At 36.1% G+C, this 19,393-nt stretch overlaps 1 protein-coding gene across 1 annotated transcript in view; it reads left to right on the forward strand.

Annotated features, from left to right (window-relative positions):
* Window positions 1-839: 839 nt before the first annotated feature.
* Window positions 840-19,393, forward strand: part of BNC2 (basonuclin zinc finger protein 2) — a gene marked incomplete at both ends in the record, with an annotated part of 230,217 nt that continues 211,663 nt past the window's right edge. The window contains 3 exon segments of the mRNA XM_080362757.1: window positions 840-878; window positions 882-972; window positions 975-1,201. Coding sequence (XP_080218883.1) covers window positions 840-878; window positions 882-972; window positions 975-1,201 — 357 coding nt within the window.

The raw sequence follows: 19,393 nt of genomic DNA on the forward strand, positions 1-19,393 counted from the left end.
GATTCATTTCTTTGTTCTTTACGATTTGAAAGGTGTATTGTATCTGCTTCAACCAGCTACTAAAAAAACCAAACCAAAACAAAAAACTACTTTTGATCTTTTGGGGGAGGGGAAGAAAGGGCTAGCTTTTTCATTTTTCCTTTCTTTCTTGCTCGCGATGCTGCTTAAGACACTTAGCAGTGGGCAAGGGAAGAGAGGGGTGTGAGAGATGAAATGTGCATGTGACTTTCTGGTTTTATTTCAAAAGGAGTTAGATCATGTCTTTTTTCCCCTCTTTGGTAAGAGTTTTATTTGGGATAGGAACTGACTATCCCACAATTCTTGTCTGACTAATATTTAGAAAATAACCAGGCCAACTTTTATGTTTTACTTCTAAGTGAATATTAACTATATTGAGGTGTAATTGCTTGCCTGTTTGCTTTTTAGTTTTCCTTTTTTTTTTTTTTTTTAAACTTTTAAAGGTTTGCTAATCGTGTGTGGTAGGCAACTGTCAGATACTGCATGCTGTACTTCACAGGATTCTTGAGGATAAACAGAGAAAGAGAGGGAAAGGGCCACAGACTTTTCTTTCTCCCAATTCACTCTAATCATTGTGCTACTTAGAGAGAATGTGCGTGTGTGTGTATCTGTGTATCTGTAGACTGAAGGGTTAGTGCAGGATGTCATTTGGTGCCTGACAGTGGAGCAGTGCAGTTGACTCTTTGCTCTGCTATCCAATGACATCCAGTGGCTGAGAGTTTGAAGCTGATGGTTGGGTCTCCTTAGTGCTGCATGCACACCTGACAGGCAGCTGTTAAACTGAGCAAAGGCGAGCTTGGGGAGTCACAATCTATGCATAAATGATAGGGGTATCTGTGCTGGAGGTGCGAAAGAAGCTCTGACCCTCTCCCCTGAATCCCCCCTTCCCAAATGAAACGCACGGTGCAGCTAGCTTCTTAACTACACTACACTCCTGCTACTGGCTGCCAAGAGGCTCAAAAAATCCACCTTCACTTTTCAGTCAGAAGAGGCAGAAGTGGATGTGAGAGACAGACACACACAGAGACACAGAGAGCGAAAGAGGGCAAGAGACTTGACTTTAAGAGACTCCTGCACTGACAACTCCATGCAGTTCGGAACAAGAACGGCAGCGACCGACTCTGGTTTCATGGGGACATGGCAGAACACTGACACTAACCTCTTATTCAGAATGTCCCAACAGGTACGTTACTTTCGTTTATTTTAAAACATGGCATTTTTGTGCTCTTTTTTCCCCCTCCTTTTTCTCTTTCTTTCCACGTTTCATTTTTGTTTCATTCATCACTACATAGTTAGCCTCTGAACTGTCATAACTATGTCATTGGAATGTGCATGGTTACTTCATTGCTTCCCTAAGGGCTTCTTTTTAAAAGAGGAAAAAATATTAAAGCTTTAAGTAGAAGCAAAGCATTTGTTTTAAAGTTTCCAAATAGAGCTTTGCTCGTAGTAAGACTGTTTTTCTTTCTTTGTTTGCTTTTGTTTTGTTCCAGTCGTTTTTTTCCCCTCGCTCACCCCCCGTCCCATAAATAAAAGTATCTGCTATCCCAGCAAAACTCCTTTCTTTCTCCCTGAGTACATAAGCCCCCAAATCAAACTGATACTAAATTTAGGGGGCCCCTCAGAACGGCATAATTGACTTCATGTGGCAGAATAGTTTTATTCAGAGGGAAGGAGCGGCGAGCCGTCCTGCTGGAGCTGCTGCCAGCACGAAGCTGAGGGTCGTTAGAGGAGACAGTTTCAGTCCTCGGGTCCCTCTCCCGCTCCCTCTCCCCGCTCGCTCCCTCTCTCTCCCCCTCTGCCGAGCTGTGCCTTGGCGTCCTCCCCAGAGCTGCTCCTTCACCGGGGGCCGCGTTTAAGGCAGCTTGGTATGCCGGTTCTGACGGGAAAGCGAAAATGTTACTGCAAGGCCAGTAATAACTGATAATTAATCACAGGAGCCAGTGTCTCTGTACCATGCACTTGGTGATACGCGCCCTGTGTGTTGTACCTAATCTTGCACAATTGCTTGGCGCTTCTGGGTGAAGGGAAAGGAAAAAAAAAAAAAACACGGGGTGGGGGAGAGGAAAAAAAAAAGGGAAAAAAAGAAAGAGAGAAACTTTCAGCTTGGATGGGGCTCAAGCAGGGGAGGGAAGTTCAACCTGGAGGTTTTTAACAGGGTGGCTCCCTACCAGGGGACGTTTTGCCTTTCTGAAAACTAGTTTCCAATTATGGTCTGACATTGACCTATAATAATTGAAATATTCTGCTAGCTAAAAGAAGAGTTAGTAAATGATTTGTATATTAATATTAGACTCTTATTTAATGTCGGACATAAGATGAATGAACTCATTTACCTGAGAGGCGTTGTACTGTAAGAAAAGGGAGGGAAACTAATTAGGTTTTTATAGTTTACAGTAACAAAGCATGCCTGAATACTGGTCATAAAATGGCAATTTAATTTTTGAAAAAACTTTAAAGCCAAGAAAAACTCCATAGCAGATAGTTAATAACCAATAGCGGTTGTCTATGGACGACAGTTTAAGCAGTGTAGCTTAGGACAGGATGGAGGCATTTGAATAAGAAATATTTTGATATATCCTGTAGAGGGACCCTGATTACTGCTGATACAGTACACTGGTATAGAATGTAATCAACATAAGGCAAATAAGCAACTCTGTTCAATTTCCCATTCTGGAAAGTAAAAAAGTTCATTTCCTGGTAGAGATGCACATTTCAAAAACGCTGATTGGCACTAGGAAGTGTGAACTGCTGCTACACTGCTTACAAGCCTTATCAGCTGTATGCATGTCTGTGATACATAACATATTTGGTTATATTGATACTGAGCAATAGCATGGAAAGCAGTTATTCAAATTACCTGCTGTATTCTTTTACAAAGAAGTGAGATTAAATTTTTTGGGTGGAGAAAAGGTTCTTTCCATTTCAGCTGCAAAAGAGTTAACATAACTAGATCCAGATAACGATCAATTGATAAATGGCAATTGAACCACATAGATAGTGTTAGATTCCCTGTTTAGTGTAAGACCTTTTTCAACAGATTTAGCCTTTGTGGTCTCTGGAATACTACAAAATGTTCAACACTGACAAGGAAAGGAAAGGAAAGGAAAGGAAACAAAACTAAATAAAAGAGCATCACAGTGTCTAAGGGGGTCAAATAATTTGAGAAAACTAGCTCATTAGACCCAACCAAATATTTATGCACATAAGCTAGGCAGTTCGGGTTTTATTTTCTTTTTTTAAATAATATTTTACATTTTCTAATTCTTGACTATTAACTGGCTTTTGTACGTTACTGAACATGTGTGGTCGTGTTGTATTCTGTATAGAGGAAGAGAAGTAATGTGCTAAATGACTAGATGTGTGGTAAATGCTGCATCAGTGTGTATCCTTCCATTGAAATACACGCACAGTAGCACTGCAAAGGTGGTGATGTCGAACAGATTTATTTCTTAAAAGTCTTTATTTAAGGCATTCGCATACTGTGTTAATCTCCTTGTCATATTTTGTTTGTTTGTTTGTCATGTGCTAAACATATTCAGTCCAAATAAGCTGTCATCATGCTTTTAAGAGGAGGGTAAGTTATTTTGCTACACACATTTTTCTCCTCTTTAAGGATAATATTTTGTCTTATATTTATGTTTTGTTAAGGCTGTTTTAACTTGCTAGCTTGTGCAGACTAGGAGCACAGACTGTGTGCAAGTGCAGCAGCAAATTTGTGTCTTAAGTGCCAATGTTTCTTTCTAAATCACTAAAATTTTGAATATTGTTTTCTGTTACCTATTTTAATCCATTTGTTAGTTAATTATTTTCAATCCATCTTCTGGAAATGTAAGTATTTTTAAAATTTTTCCTGTGCTTTCAGAAAAATTGTTTTCATGAGTACAAATAACATGAAGTTATGAAATGTACATAACTTGCAAGCAAAGTTTGGCATGGTTTGAAAGAAGTGTTTAATGAAACTTTTCCAGCTATCCATAGTAATGCTAGAGACATTTATTTTTTAAATTTCTAAGTATAATGCTGGCTTTCCAGGTGCTTTTTAGAAGCAAACAAATGCCGAGTCTCATCACTTTTCCTTGGAATTGTAACTTAATCTCAAGCAGGCTTTTAATACAAAGATTGGAGCGTGGTAAGAAGAATGATTTAGAACCAAACAAAACCCTGTGATTCCTCGCTCCTCTTACCTCTCAGCTCACACTGCACTGCTATTTGTATACTATAGGAATTAATAACTTTTCTCAGAATAACAGGAAAACCTGCTTCATTATAACAAGGAACTGTCTGTCTCTTAGAAAAAATTAGGATTGTTTGTACAGGTTTGTGCTATTAATGGCAAGTATGATGGTATTTATTTTTTTATTATTTTCTTAAAGAATGAAAGTGCAAGAAAATGTCATCTCCACATTCCAGAGTGAATTTAGATTTTGGTGGGGTGAGAGGAGAAGAGGAATAGTCTCCTAAATTACCTGTGAGAAGTTTATGACATGGCCACTTGACTGCATTGTTGCCTATGCACCTTTTGTCCATGTAGAAGTGTGTGATTCTCTTGAAAGGGGTCATCCCATTCTGTACACAGAAGAATGTCTGATAACCTCAAAGGGCATAAATCTTAACTTTTAAAAAGGAGTGCTTCTTTGGGTCACTTTGATCAGTGACAGGTCGAGAATGAGCAGAAACCCTTGGCTTCTCTTCCATGCTCATCTGGTTAAGTCCAGGGCAGCCGCTGCCCATCCTAGTTCTGGCAAGGAGTTGTTAACAACAGAAAAGAAGGTCTGGATTTGATTGATTAAAAAAAGCAGGCTTTTGTGATTGTCTGCTTTCATAAATGTTTTGTGCATTTGTCAGGATAAGAAATGACATTTTTCTTTATCCAGTTACCTTAAGGGCTGTAATGTTCTAAAATACTTTAAAGTCATTTCAAAAATGAGACCATAAGAGAAATGGCTGTAACCCACAGTGACACAAAATGCCAGAGCCATGTACCGTTTTGTTAAGAAAGAAGTATGTTTAATCCGTTTCAGATAAAAAGGTAATAGCCTTTCCAGAAGCTTTTTTTCAATGTGAGAGTGAAAAAGCAGTATATCACAATTATAAATGGATCTGTGCGTCATTATATAGTAATTTAGGATTCACTCGATGTAACAAAATTAACAACATAATTTCATTGTGTAACTGTATCTTATTAAAGAACAACTGTCTGACATTCTCTTACAGTTGCTTTATTTAACTTCATGCAAATATTATTAGTAGTGACATTTCTCTATTGTACATTAGATTCTCTCATTAGCATGATGTGTTAGTTATCACCAGAGAAATCACTTCTAGATAGGTGAGCGGGAAGCCAAGAAAACTAAAAATTAAATCAATGATGTATATTAATATAGACGCGTCTGTTCACGAGAGATATGGTACAGTAAATTCAACTTTTTTTCCTTGCATAAATGAATGCTTATTCCAAGGAAAACTAAACAATACTTACAATACGTGGAGTATGCATTAATTTTGCTAGAAATATTAAACTCTATACAATGTGCACTGCCTGTTTTGAGCTGTACTTCTATTCTTCAATCTGCTCGTTTCTAACAGTGATGTAGACATAGGCACATAAACTGCTTATTGAACCAGTTATTTAAAAACAGGAGCGTAGTGTAATGTCTAATGGATTGAGGGTGAAAGCTTTTTAAATGCTCCTGGGTTGCTGGTCATCGAGGTTGTACGCAATTTTAACGTTTATTAAGTAATTAGCTATTTTACTCTAACTTATAACTGTTCTTTAATATGGGTGCACACACACAAAAAGTTCAAACTTAATTCAACAATAGGCTATAATTCCATACATTGATTTATTGTGGACATTTTGGGAGGAAGATTAACATTAGTAAAATGCATTTTGTAGTTTACAGTAGTTAACAGTCGCCTTTGTCAGTAAGCATCAGCAAACATAATAATTTCATTTATTACATATATTATCATCACACCATTTTAAAGATTAGCTGACCCCAGATGTATTATTTTATTGCTGTTCATGAGCAAGTTCATGTTCTAGTATGAATTAACAAGCTTTATCAGTTTACATTGTCTCATTTTGGTCACTTGCTTTAATTTTGTTTGGTATTTTTGTAAAGCATGGTTTAGACCTGTAATGGTTCATGTCCTTTCAGCAAATTAAATATATCTACATCAAGAATTTTGTGCTGCTTCTGTTGTACCTCAGAATAGAGGCATTAGAAAATATAGTACAGGATGAAAAGCCCAGCGTGTTTGTGTGGCATATAGCACTAGACATACAAGTGATAGATACGTGGCTATCTGCGTGATACATGATTAAAAATAAAAAAACCCTCTCAATACCTTCTCTTACTGTGTTCAGTATTTGCAGAACTAAAACATAGCAAAATGTTTCTCGTTCCTCACCATACATACTAATCTTGCACGTATATGCATACGGTGTTTGAACATATTTGTGCCATTGTATATTTTAGTTGATGATGTGGTATGAACACTGTCAGATCTTTTCTTAACTTTGAGATATGTATGCACGAAACTGCATGAAGCATTGAAGCATATATTGAAGCACATGCTTATATTGTGCAGTAAGCACAAGTCTTTAACGTTTTAAAATGTTTTAAAATGTTTAGTTTTTCTATTTTCTATTTTTCTACTATGCCTTTTAGTAGTTACTTATTTGTGTATAGTTTTATGGGGATTTGATTAATGTAGTGACAGAATAGATTTGGTATATAACAGCAGCAGAGTCTCCTGCTCTTATGTCAGGGTTAAGAGCCAAGGCAAATCTTCCCTAACTAATTAGATGCTGAGTAAGGCATCTTAGTGAAGTTGGGGCAAAAGTGAATGGGTCACAGCTGAGGCAAGATTGCAAGGACTGTAGTGATAGTGAAAGCATTCACGTTTGCCAGGTCGTTGTGACACTGTGCTGATTGCAAAGGAACACTCTGTTCACTGATACAGAACTGCCGTCATAAAGTACAATCAGGAAAAAAAAGCTTTAAAGAGCTTTTACTTTTTACTAGAAATGCTCAAAACATACGCTGTGTATAGCTTTCTTTGCTCAGTCATTTTTCCCAAACAATAGTGCTTGTGCTTTTGTAAAAGGATTTGCCTTGTAGACTAATGGTTCTTCGCAGTTTAGAAGAATTTCCAAACTTGGGGCTCCTAGTATACCCAGGAGGTGATGAATCATTCTGGCTCAAGAAAGACAAGGCTGAAACAGAGAAGAGGAGAAAGGAAGAATCCCATTGTCACTGTCTCTTTATCTTTTTGTTCAAAAAGAAAATCACTAATGCAGCTTTTTACTATAATTCAGAGAGTGTAATGACAAAATTTCACCTTCTAGATGAACTGTAATTAAGGGGTTTATTTTTTACCCATCTTGCCTGTGGAAAGGCGTAAGCTTAAAAACCAGTTTTATTAAATGAGCGTCTATGTCTTTATATACAGTTTTCCAATGAGGCAAAATGCATTTTTCAGTTTAACATCAGTCTGTCTAACGAACATCCAAGAGACTATACATCAGACTATGGACAGGCATCTGTTGCTTTGCTACTGCTCACCCCACTCATTGTAATAATGCCTAATGCCTCCTTTCCCTTACTGAAATACTTGACAACTGTTTTCTAAATGATTTTGCTTCACTGACAAAGAAGACAGTGCCACTTGTATGGCTGTGTCACACAACATTTAGTCATAGCGAGGCCATCTCTTTCGTGGAGCGGGGGGTGAGCATCTCAGAATGGCTTTGATCAGTGTGAACTTGCCAACAATGTACCATTGATGCTATTCTGACTCTCTCGGGAAGCCACTGCATCCCCATCCTCTACCGATGATGCGTGTCTGTGCACTTGTGTAAGGGAAAGGAGTGTCATCTGCCAGTTACAGAGCACAGGAGTTCAGAAGAGAAAATGTCACAATTATGATCCAGCCATTCCTTCCTGTGCGCAACACAGAAGTCAGCAAGCCTTTCTTATAAAGTGAATAATAAGTGATACTTTAAGAAGCTTTATGGCAAGTGATAAAATTTATACTGGGGTTGTCATTGAAGCTAAAATGTACTGACACTGGCAGGTAAACTTACTGTGATATTTGAGATGTTGTTTATTTTGTAATGGACCACACGATGAATACATCAGTAGAGATTGGTGCTGCAGTCTGCCTACCTGTTCGTTTTGGAATATGCCCCTTATAGAAGAATTTGAGTGGTGTGATAAATGGCTCTGGTATTTTGTGATATCTACTGTGACTAATATTGAAAAGTGTTTTAATTGCTCTTCTTTTTCTCAGTAATTTTTAACAACTTAAGGAAGAGTGAGACACACCTGATGAATACAATTTGTTTATTTGTGGTGGTTCTTTTTAAACTCTATTTAACCAGAACTCCAAGAAAGGAGACAGATAACCTGGTTCTCTGCATACATATTTTCTCCATGCATTCAATGGTGTATTTCTGACAGACAGGTAACTTTAAAATGCAATATTTCTGGCTTTGAACAGTTTGAATGAAAATGTAGTTCTTTTCAGTTGAACACTTCAACATTTGGTGTGTACCTGTGAGAGGAAAATAGAATATAAAGGATCATATCCTCACCACGATCCAAGCATGTGTTTTTCCATTCATGTCACTGAGGCCCTGTCATGCATCAAGGACAGCATATAGTTTAGGTACAGAGTTACAGATAGCGGTGTATTAGCCTTCAGAGTGAGCTGTAACTAGGAGCTCAATTCTGTAAGCCTTTGGTATGCGTGTAACTTTTATGAAGCTAAATGCACAGGTATTTTGCAAGACAAGATTCTACAGTGGTTAAGACAGTTGCTCTTGTGTATTTTAATATTTTCTATTATTTAGACACTAAGGAGATGAACATGACTTTAAAAAAAAAAAAAGTTAGGCATTGCACTTAAAGAAATCTAAACCTGGCTTCCTGTTTTATCACAATCCAGAAATTAAACCAGGTTCTCTGTTACAGTCTCTGGTCAGGTCTGAGCTTTTAGACATTATAAGCATGTTTGTGATTTTATGTATAAGTTACTGAAAACCCATTTTTTTGCAAGTTACCCTGCAAAGCATCGTGAAAATCTAGTTATTTCCAGTTTGGTTCTGAAATTTTGGATTTTTTGAAACAGAAATCTCAAAATGAAATTTAGGCAGGGTAATTCATCATGAAAATAAATTGGAGGAGAAACTTAAAAGACTTCTTGCTAACTGATACTGCCACCTTTTCCATAGGAAAAGTAGCAACACAGTAGGATAAAAGGTAATTTAATCAATAAAGTAGCATTTTGAATGGAGTTATCCTCATCTACATAAAAATTTGGCTTCCCAAACTGTTCTGCCTTCTTTGTTTTCTCATTAAGGAAAAAAAAATAAATTAAAAAACCAAACAAACCTGAAGATGTTATTGTCAGATCTTTTTATGCAGATTGATTTCCTTTTAGCATATTCATTGCCTTTTGCCTGCACAGAATACAAGACCTTGTGTACTGTACTGCAGTTTTATTGCTGCTTTCAGAGGGATGTCTTGTGAGATGTTACGGCTCCTGCGGAAGTACAATGGCAAAATGTCATTTTATGATAGATCATTATTGATATCTTTTATTTATTTATGCCTTTCCTCATTTTTCTTTCCCCACAGTTTTTCTTGCCCTGTGTATATATCTGGACATGTATTAAAATTAAAAAAAAAAAAACAACCCTCTCCTTGGTAGTAATTCAATGATTAAAACAATCTTGATTATAAGGGAGTATAGGAAGAGATGAGGGGCAGAGAGGAGAAGCATCCCTTCCAAGGGTGGCTGAATGTAGGTGCTGACATGCAAAGAGTTCAGTATTTTGTATTTCAGTGTTCCTGTATGCAAGAGCGTGATAAAAATGTTTGATACCCTGGCTTATCACATGGAAGGTGCTGAAAAGCATCTCAGTTTGATCTCTGCTTTGTACAATTTCTTAACCACAGAAGGTTAAAAAGGAGTATTGAGTACTGTGAGCCCTCAGAATATTTGTATTCCTGTATCTCAAACATGAGGTTGTCTCTATGGGACAAAACAAATATTAAGAAAAATGGGAAAATTAAACACAGAGAATGCTTTAACGCCTTTTTTTTTTTCTTTTTTTTGGTTTTGTTTTGTTCTGCACAGCCTTAGTAGACAAAAATACTCAGATCGGACATCAATGAGTTGTTTAAAATCTATTTAAGCTACAAACCTGTGTCACTATGTTCATACTTAGTTCTTAAGTAAAAATGTGCCAAGTTTGTTTTTTTTTTTTCTTGCAGAAATTCTCTAAAACTTAAATTTTATGTCAGTCTGTAAAATGGAGTTCATAGGAAAACAGTCTCTTAGAAGTGGTAGCAACTGTATTCCTTACTAGTGGACACTGAGGTTTTCACATTTCCTATCGTAACTTTTAATAGCTGTTTGTTCCCTGGACATCTTACTTGTTAAAATATGTGAATTTGATAAGAACATCTGAAATAGATGTCTTGGGGAGGCGGGAGGTACAAACTAATGAAGAATTTGCAAGGAAAAAAAATAATTACTTCCAGCTGGCTTTATATAATAAAACTACTATTAAAATGAGGACCTCCATTAGCAAGGCTTTAATTATATATTTTCTAACATTTCTGAATAAACACCCTAGCCTTTAGAAAAATAACAGTAAATGAGTTAAGCGTGACAGCCCTCTCTCTAGCCAGGGAAAAATAAAAAGTACCAACTCGTCCACCCTTCCTTAATGCCCCACAGCAGTTGACATTGCTGGAATGCCTCCTGCAGCTGGTGGCATATGACTGTCATTTGCAGGCAGGATATACGGAGAGTTTACACAATGGAGGCATTCATGAAAGTGTTCCTCATCTGGGACTCCTGCAAGCTCTCATTTTATTGACCCTGTCAGAATTTAACTGGTAGGCTGTCAAATTACGTGTTGCTTTATCTAATATTAGTTTTTCTTTTAAATTAGAATGCACGGAAGAAAGGGTTGTGGAAAGCAGGTATGAAAAGCAAAAACAACTTCTGGGTTACTGTTTCTAAACCAGGGAAAGCATAATAGCTGTGTAAGAACCTTCTCATTTGTGCTAAAAATTGTAAGGTTTCTGGTTTTTGTTCAAGATTTAAAAATGTGATTTATTTATGGAGCTTTTTCAGGGCTTGGGGTGGGGTGTTTTCTTTGTTGTTGTGGTTTTTTTTTTTTTTTTGTTTTGGGGGGTTTTTTAGCATTCAAAGTCTGAAACAAAAATCCATTTTCTAAATTACTATTTCCCTCAAGTGTAACTCAAACATTGGTATACAAACAGTTCTATGAAACAGCTCAGTCTTTAACTGCTGGTGTCCTTTAAGATAGCAGAAAAAGTGCTTTCTGTACAATCTTCCCCAAAAAGAGATTTATTTTTATGCTTTGCTGCATCTTTATGCAGAATGCCATAAAGAAATGTCTGATACTTAGCAGTTTTTATAATGTTCTGCAAACAATGTAATAATCTGAGAGGTGATTGATGATTATAAATATGTTCTTTATATCACAGATTGGCTGCTTATTAATTCAATGGTGTTGAGGCATGACCTCTCCAAAGCCATAATTTGCATAAAAAAATAAAAATGTATGCACAGCTTCATTGATATCTGGGAGAGAACTAGTTACAAGAGCAGACAGCACACCAAAACATTGGCTTCATGCAGATGGAGCATACTGTAAGAAAAGTACCTTACGCAGTGAGTTCCTCATTTTAATGGATCCTCCTTTCCACCAGTCCATTGTTAATGCATTGCTAAAGTTCAGTTCGGGGTGGGGGGAAAGACAGAGAGGGAATGAGAAAGAATGATCAGATTGTTTTAAGGAAAGTAAAATTTTATCCTGGAGGGTCTCGATCATTTCTGCCAGAAAAAAACACCTCAACTCACCATATATGTTTTTATTCATGTATAGAAATAAGCAAGGTATGGCATCTGTCTGTCTGACATGGGATCTCATTATCGTAGATTCTGTGTATTACATTTTCTTATAATTGTTCTACTTTTAAGAAATTGTTGAATTTCTACTAGAATAGTGACAAATGAGCAGTAAATCCTGTTTTACATTAAGAAATATGTGTTTATCTTGTGCCATGTGTAATTTCTAGTTTCTTCCCACTTAGATTCCCTCTTTGCTAGAGTAGACAATAATTATAAACATAAACGACAAGGTGATCTAAATAGAATATTATTATTATATGATTTTACAAGGCCTCATGAAATATTGTTCTGGAATCTACCGAGGTGTTAATATTTCTCTGCAGGGATAAATAAGAAAGACAACTGAAACATTTTAATTCACTTGGAAATGTTAGTTAGGTTTTTTTTTTTTTACCTTTTGATGTAGCATTCTGAAGACATTGTCTTCCTTTAAATATCTAAAAAATAAAATTGCTTGCATGAGCTGTAATATTAAGTTAGTATTCACCAAATCAAAGATAAGTTATTTATGATAACTTGACAAATGTAGAATCTTTCTCATGAAAAGTCAATTTTCATTCCAAGAAAAATGCTACTTCTCCAGTTTTTGCGTATCACTCGTTGTAATGTGGATTTATTGTTTTATTTTCCTTAAAAATTGAGGAAAAATTGGAGTACAGACATACTGGTGTATTTTCTTGTTAACGAGGGTAGTTTCACTAGTGAATTCTCAGTCTGATTTTCTAAGGAGAGAAGTAAAAGCTAGTTTTAGAACACGACCAAGCACATGGAAAATATTCAGACAACAGTAAAAATGGTTAGTGAAATTTCCTACATCATCAGACTCAACTGACATTTTTTTCAAAAGAATGTCTATCTATTTTTTCCATTGTGAAATCTTGTTTGAGAAAGTCATCCTGCCAGTACACTATTACAGGTCAAAAATAAGGTATATCAAGGCCTTCTGCTCATACAAAAGGTTTCTGTGAAGAAAGAATACTTTACAACACTAGAAAATTTTAATTTCAGGTGCCTAGTCCTGTTCTTACTGAAATCAATACAAGTAAAGTACAGAATACAGAACTGGTCTGAGGGCTTTTCCTACGGTTGTTCCTCAAGAAGATGTAATTCATGTTTTGCTTTTTTCCGTTATGGAGCACATTTAAAATATATATTAAGTGAATAAATAATTGTGGAAGTAAAATTTGGGGAAGGGATTATGGCATTAGAGCATTGTAATCCAGTTTCAAATATGGCAATTTTTATAGAAGTATGCTCTTTTAAATCTAGGTTCTTCAAAATTTTAATTGAACATTTAAGAGAAACTGTGTGGTATATCCTAGCTGTTTAAAAAAAAATAAAATCCTCTGATACTCAGTGCTAGGCATATTTTTTACTTTAAAATACAGTTTTATTCTTGCATAAAAATGTATGTTTCATTTTTCTATATCTTCATTAACAAAATCTTTCAGAAGGCAGTGGATAGAAATAATTTAAGTCGTAACACAGACAGCAGTGATCTTAAAAAGTAAAAACACAACACTAATCCCCAAAACAAAATTAACCCCAGTTTAAACATCTTTAATTGGTATTTATGTATTGTTGGTATGGAAGCTGCTTAGATGTGCTATGATGTCCTTCTACACATTCTTATTTTACTTTTTGATACTGTTGGGGTGCTAAAAGTCAGGTGCAAAAACATTAAAGCGATTCAATCTATATTCAATTTTATAACGCTGAATTTGGAATTTGGTTTTCTCCAAATGGACCTATATAAATAATGTTTTCTATGATTTTTCAGTTTGCATTTTAAAAGACCTTTTAAAATGATGGTAAACTGAAATAAACTTTTCTAACATGGGAAGTACATGAATTACTTACATAAATATGTAAGACGCAGAAAGTAAAGCTGTAGACTTGTGGCTGATGACTGGGATTTTTTTCTGAATCTATCCCTTCTATATCAGATTCCTATACTTTCCAAAATTCAACGGTGGTCAGGTGTGGCATTTTGACTTGCATGTGCATGTTTATACACCACAAACTGTAAAAAGAAAACTGACTAAATATGGCTTCAGGGAAAATAAGGGAGTGGTGGGTGCAGATACCAGCTGGAGCTTGATGCCTGCATTCTCTTCTGTGGCACCATTTTGTTGTTGATGTGGGAATGTAGCTAAACAGTGGCTACAGATGCTCCACTAAATAAGGATCCACATAAATTCCAGCTGTGAACTTATGATTCATCCTTCCCTGCATGAAAGATATGTTTCCATATGTCCCATTATGTTCCATATTTGATTTTTATCACACACTGTGTGCCAGTCTGAATATCGTCTACATGCTTTTTATGCATCCTGTAACCCTTTCTCTCTTCCTCCTTTGAATTAGAGTCATAATGCACCCTAGTCTCCATGCAAAAAATCCACATTACAATAATACAGCCTCCTTGCCAATAGTTTGTTAATGAATCAAGTACATGAATAATCTGTCTATGTAACACCGTAACAGAGTCTGGACATATCTATAGAAAATCATGCTAATCCATTTGAAAAGTATTTCTCTCGAAGATAACTCTGGAGTCCTTAAAATGATCCGAGTCCTAAGTAATTTCATCTTTAAGAATACTTGTATCTTACTTTACCTACTCTAAATGGATTTTTGAGATATTATTTGTAATTGTTTCAGGGATCTAGCGTACATAACTTCTCTTTATATTTTTAAGTACGTAATTGATTGATAAAGACTCCATTTTGTGTTATGAATAATATCCATGTAGGATCTCTGAGACTTACTGAAAAGAACTGTAAAACTGTCACTGGTTCTGTGGTACCAAATAAAATGTTTGGTTTGGGGTTTTGTGTGTTTTGTTTGTTTGTTTGTGGTTTTTGTGGTTTTGTTTGTTTGTTTGCTTGTTTGTTGTTGTTGTTGTTGTTGTTGTTTTTAAATATTATCCATTATATTCTCTAGATTGGAATTCTGGATATTTTTTCTTCTGCTAGATATGGCATCTAGAAACGTAGGCATCCATGACTCCAAGAGCATACAAAACCTCATTGTTTATAATATTAAAAAGCAAAGTAAAAATTTAAAAAATCCTAACTGAATTGCAGTGTAGGCTTTTGGGTTGGCTTATTGTAATATTGTTCAGACAAACATGGTCCCTGCCAGTTAACTGGGTGAAATATGGCTGTTGGTCAACTCTGTAAGAAAAATGGTGTTGCTAGAGCTTTGCGGTAAGGTTTACATAAGATAGTCATTGTCTATCATAAAACTACTCAGGACATGAGGCAGAAGTTAGCATTGTTGTGTTAGACTGCACAAATTTTACGTGGTGTATAAGGAACTGGATGAAATGCTTGCAGTCTTCAGAAGTGAGGTCATTGTGCAGATGTTGCAGCAATAGTATAATTTCCATACGAGTCAATTACAGCATGGTCACCTACATGGGCTGTTGTGATTTTGTTGACTGAAGAAAAGTTCCATGAGAATACAGTTTTCTGAAAAAAAGATGTATCAAAGCGAATAGTGATATCAGTTAGAAAGAAGCATCATTTAGCTATGTACAGAATTTGACATGCAGTGCTTTTTTTGTGTTGCAAGGAAAAATAAGTCTTTTAATAATTGAAATTCTTCAGGCGAGTCAGTTATCAGCACTATACCAACATTTTTCAACAGAACAGATAGTTAATTAGTTTGTATTTTAAATTGAAGGTCACTGTGTTATAGATTTCTGTGGGAACAAAAAGAGAGAGCATCTAGTTAAAACGATGAGTACGTGGGGCCTGTTCCCATCAGTGTCTGAGGTACCATTGAGCTGAACCACTGGTCACTGTCAAATTCCAATCGAAATGCAGATAAGTTTAGCATAAACATAATAAGGTGTTGGTGTGTTTCCAGAACTGTAAAGAAGACTTTAACTGGAGAAGGGTCTGGAGATTAACAGTTTGTTTTACAGCTAGGTTAGGTATTTCAGATCAAGTGACTGGTGCTGCTTGTAACGAAGCATCTGCAAAGTGTGTCAGTGTGACGTTGGTATTCTGTGTTCAAGAAGTTCAATGTCAACACAGCTGTGACTTACCACTTTTAGTAACCTCTCAACTAAGAATTAGATAAAATACCTTTAATTTGGGCATGAGGTTGCAGGAGAGTGCTGGGACGGGAGTATAATTACAGATGCTATTAATTTTCACGAAATAACATTTGTGTGCTTTGTCTTGCCAGATAGTCTACTGTGTTTTTCCTCATTTCACATGCCAGGCTGTTTTTATGTTATAATTTCCTTCTCTGCTGTGTTTATCTTTTCTGAAAATGGTGAATGTAAGCCATTACAGACTGGGTGGGTGGCACACATTTGCACAGTAACTTTTAAAACAAAGACCAAGCATTTTATTTGGGTTTTGAAAACCACTGAGAGAACTTAATGCAGCTGCTCTCATGGCATCAAAGTGAAACAAGTAAAAATCTCACTTTCTATTCTAAATAACCTTAGGGCTGTTGAGTCAGATATTTCCGGGTTGACATGTTTTGCACAAGAGTGACAGTGCCATTGAGTATATATAGTAAATCTTAATGTTCCACTGAATATCTTCACTCTTTTATGAGCTTTGCAGGGTACTCATCCTTAACAAAATGTCAAGTTAAAACATGTCACTTTGCCGTAGTTGAAATTACTTACTTGTTTTTAATCAAAAAGCAACTCTTAATGGGCTGTTTTACTGTAGGCAGTAAGGAAAGGAGCTTTCCAGTTTAGCAGCAAGTAGTTCTTCTGACCCATTATTTGCTGTCATTTCTACTTCTCGTCCAGTAATGTGAAAAGGATTGCATGACTAAAATCTGAGGATGCTGAACCCGGATGCTAGTGCTTCATATTCTACACCAAGTCGAATTAATATTTTTAAGAAAAGCTAAGCCTTTTTTAATGCATATATTTCAGTTCCATTAGGCAGTAGTCCTGTGTTTCCTACGAGCTTTACTGCATCCACAATCTGTCAGCAGCAGAGGTGGTCTTGCTCATAGTAGAGGTGATTTGTGGTACCATGCTTCTTTGATTTTAGTTTTCCAAAACTTAGGATGAATTTAAGATGAGGTGCTATATATTCTACATAATACTTGGTTCCTATCCTGTGACATAGAAAGCTTTCTTAACTGTAGGTGCTCTGAACTCAAGCTGTACAAGTTTAGTGAATTCAGTTCATATTCTTTTTAAGACTGAAATGGCTTTTTAGTTTCTAGGCCAGTTAATAATCCTTCTCTTAACTATGCTGTACATATTGCAGATGGTGCTTGACGGACTAGTCAGTGTCTGAAAAGTCACCGCAACACTATTAACTAGATCACTACGCTCTTTGTTTCTCAAGGATGCTTCCACTACAGTACCTATTACTTAAAAAAAAATTATAGGAGTAGAGTTTGGGTTTTGTTTTAAAAGGATACCATAACCACTTCTTGCCTCACCAACAAGTGCTACAAATGTGGAGTCGTTTCTTGTCAGTGACGTACTCTGGAGCTTAGCATTCTGCTGATACAGCTATGACTGGATGTCTCATTGAGTTCAGTGGGGGTTTTTTGTGTGAAGAGGTAACAGTGAGAATGACTCATATTTATCTTTTTATCATAGTTACCTTTTGGAACTTTTAATATGTTTTGAGGGCTTTCAGCGCCTCAGAAAGAGGAACACTTAAAGTCTTCTAGAAATTCTTGTGGCCAAACCCATATATATTCCATGTAGCCTGAAAAAAATGGAATAACTAAGGATATTTTAAAAGGAAATAGGAAGAAGCAAGTCTTTAAACTATGTTGTTGTTGCTTAATTGAAATATTTGCAACCATAGCCACAAAAAGCTGCACACCTTTGTCACAGCTGCAGAAACATACAGTGAAAAATCTCCTTCCTCTTTGGGGTAATGCGTGTTTATCAATGCATTTTACAGAAAAAATGTTGTCATTCTTTTCTCTTGTAACTAACAGTCCACACTTGTTTGTAATATTACTGAAGTAAGGTAACTTTACAAGGCCAGTCTCCGATTTGGAGACATGCGAACTGCAAAGCTACTTGTTTTTTATCTGAGACAAGGACTCTTCCTGAGGCAAGTTCAGCTATACTGTTAATATGACTCTTAACCATTTTTTGCTTAAATTGGTTGTGCAGTACCAGGCTTTTTTAAAGTTCATTCACAATACATGACATACATGTTGCTTTTTCAGTTACATATAAGAAGTCAAGTGAAACCATAGCTGTCTACTGCAAATTATCTTGTAGTCATTTGTGCATTTTCAATAATAAATGTTCAGATACGTATATACTTCATTTTTTTTTGTGGGCAATTTAATTGTACTGTTTTGCACATCCTGCTTCTTTAGTCTCTGTTCACCCTGATTTATTATCTCTGATATCAGCGAAACTCCAGTTATTTACATCTCTTTAATTTGTTTTATTTTTATGCCAGCAATACAAATTACATTCTCCCATCAGTCAGCAAACACTCAGGAAAGACTTGAACTCCTTATGGGATTTCCAGTGATGTTCAAATGGTTAAACCTTTATTAGAATTTAACATTTTATTGTAAAGTGAACAGTACCGTTCTGGATGAAAGAAATTTCCCATATACTAAAAATAAACTGAATGTAATGGATGTCATTTCCAAACAGGACACAGAAATGTTCTTTTGTAGCTTTATCACACAGGGAAGCATGTTGTAGGAGTAATTTTTGTTGTTGTTGTTTTTATTTGTTTTTATATTTTTTTTTTTAATGTACAAGAAATATACACACACACACAAATTTGTAAATTCATCTAGGTAGGGACCCTAAATATTTTTAAACTACTTTTCCAGTGTAGGAAATTTCCATTTTAATTAGATTGCTACAGGTTAATGTAGGGATGGGAGAGATGCTGGAAGTTGATTCGGATCCAGCCAAACTCAGCTAATTTCTTATGTCTTTATACTGCTGCATCTCCTTCTCCCTACTTATTACTTTTAAATTGCAAGGTTCTAGGAATATCAAGAAAACATTTCATATTTCAAAAATATTTTCTCTTGACTGAACTATTTGAACTGGCATTTCTTAGTGTCCTTGTCCCCACCCCCCCCAGCACACAGCTGTCACTAACAGAGGAGAAGGACTGGGGGGAGGGAAGCCCTGCTAAAATCGTGTCACGTAGCACTAATTCATCTGCTCTCATTAGAGTGAGCGAGGGACAGCAGTGATGGCCAAGAGCTGCACTCCACACATGACACACGAACAGTTTGGGGAATAGAAAATTGCTTTCTCAGGAAGCCCAGCCAATTAAGGACTTGACCATATTGAATGTCAAGTGTTAATTTAGGTTTTTCTTCATTTTCCCAGTAGTAATGCGGGTCCTGTGATGAGCAAATACATGTCAAGTAAAAGTTGATTGCATGAAGGACCTGGGTATTATATGTCACTGACAAG

Source organism: Nesoenas mayeri (genome assembly GCF_963082525.1).
Source record: "Nesoenas mayeri genome assembly, chromosome: Z".
NCBI classification, from domain to species: domain Eukaryota; kingdom Metazoa; phylum Chordata; class Aves; order Columbiformes; family Columbidae; genus Nesoenas; species Nesoenas mayeri.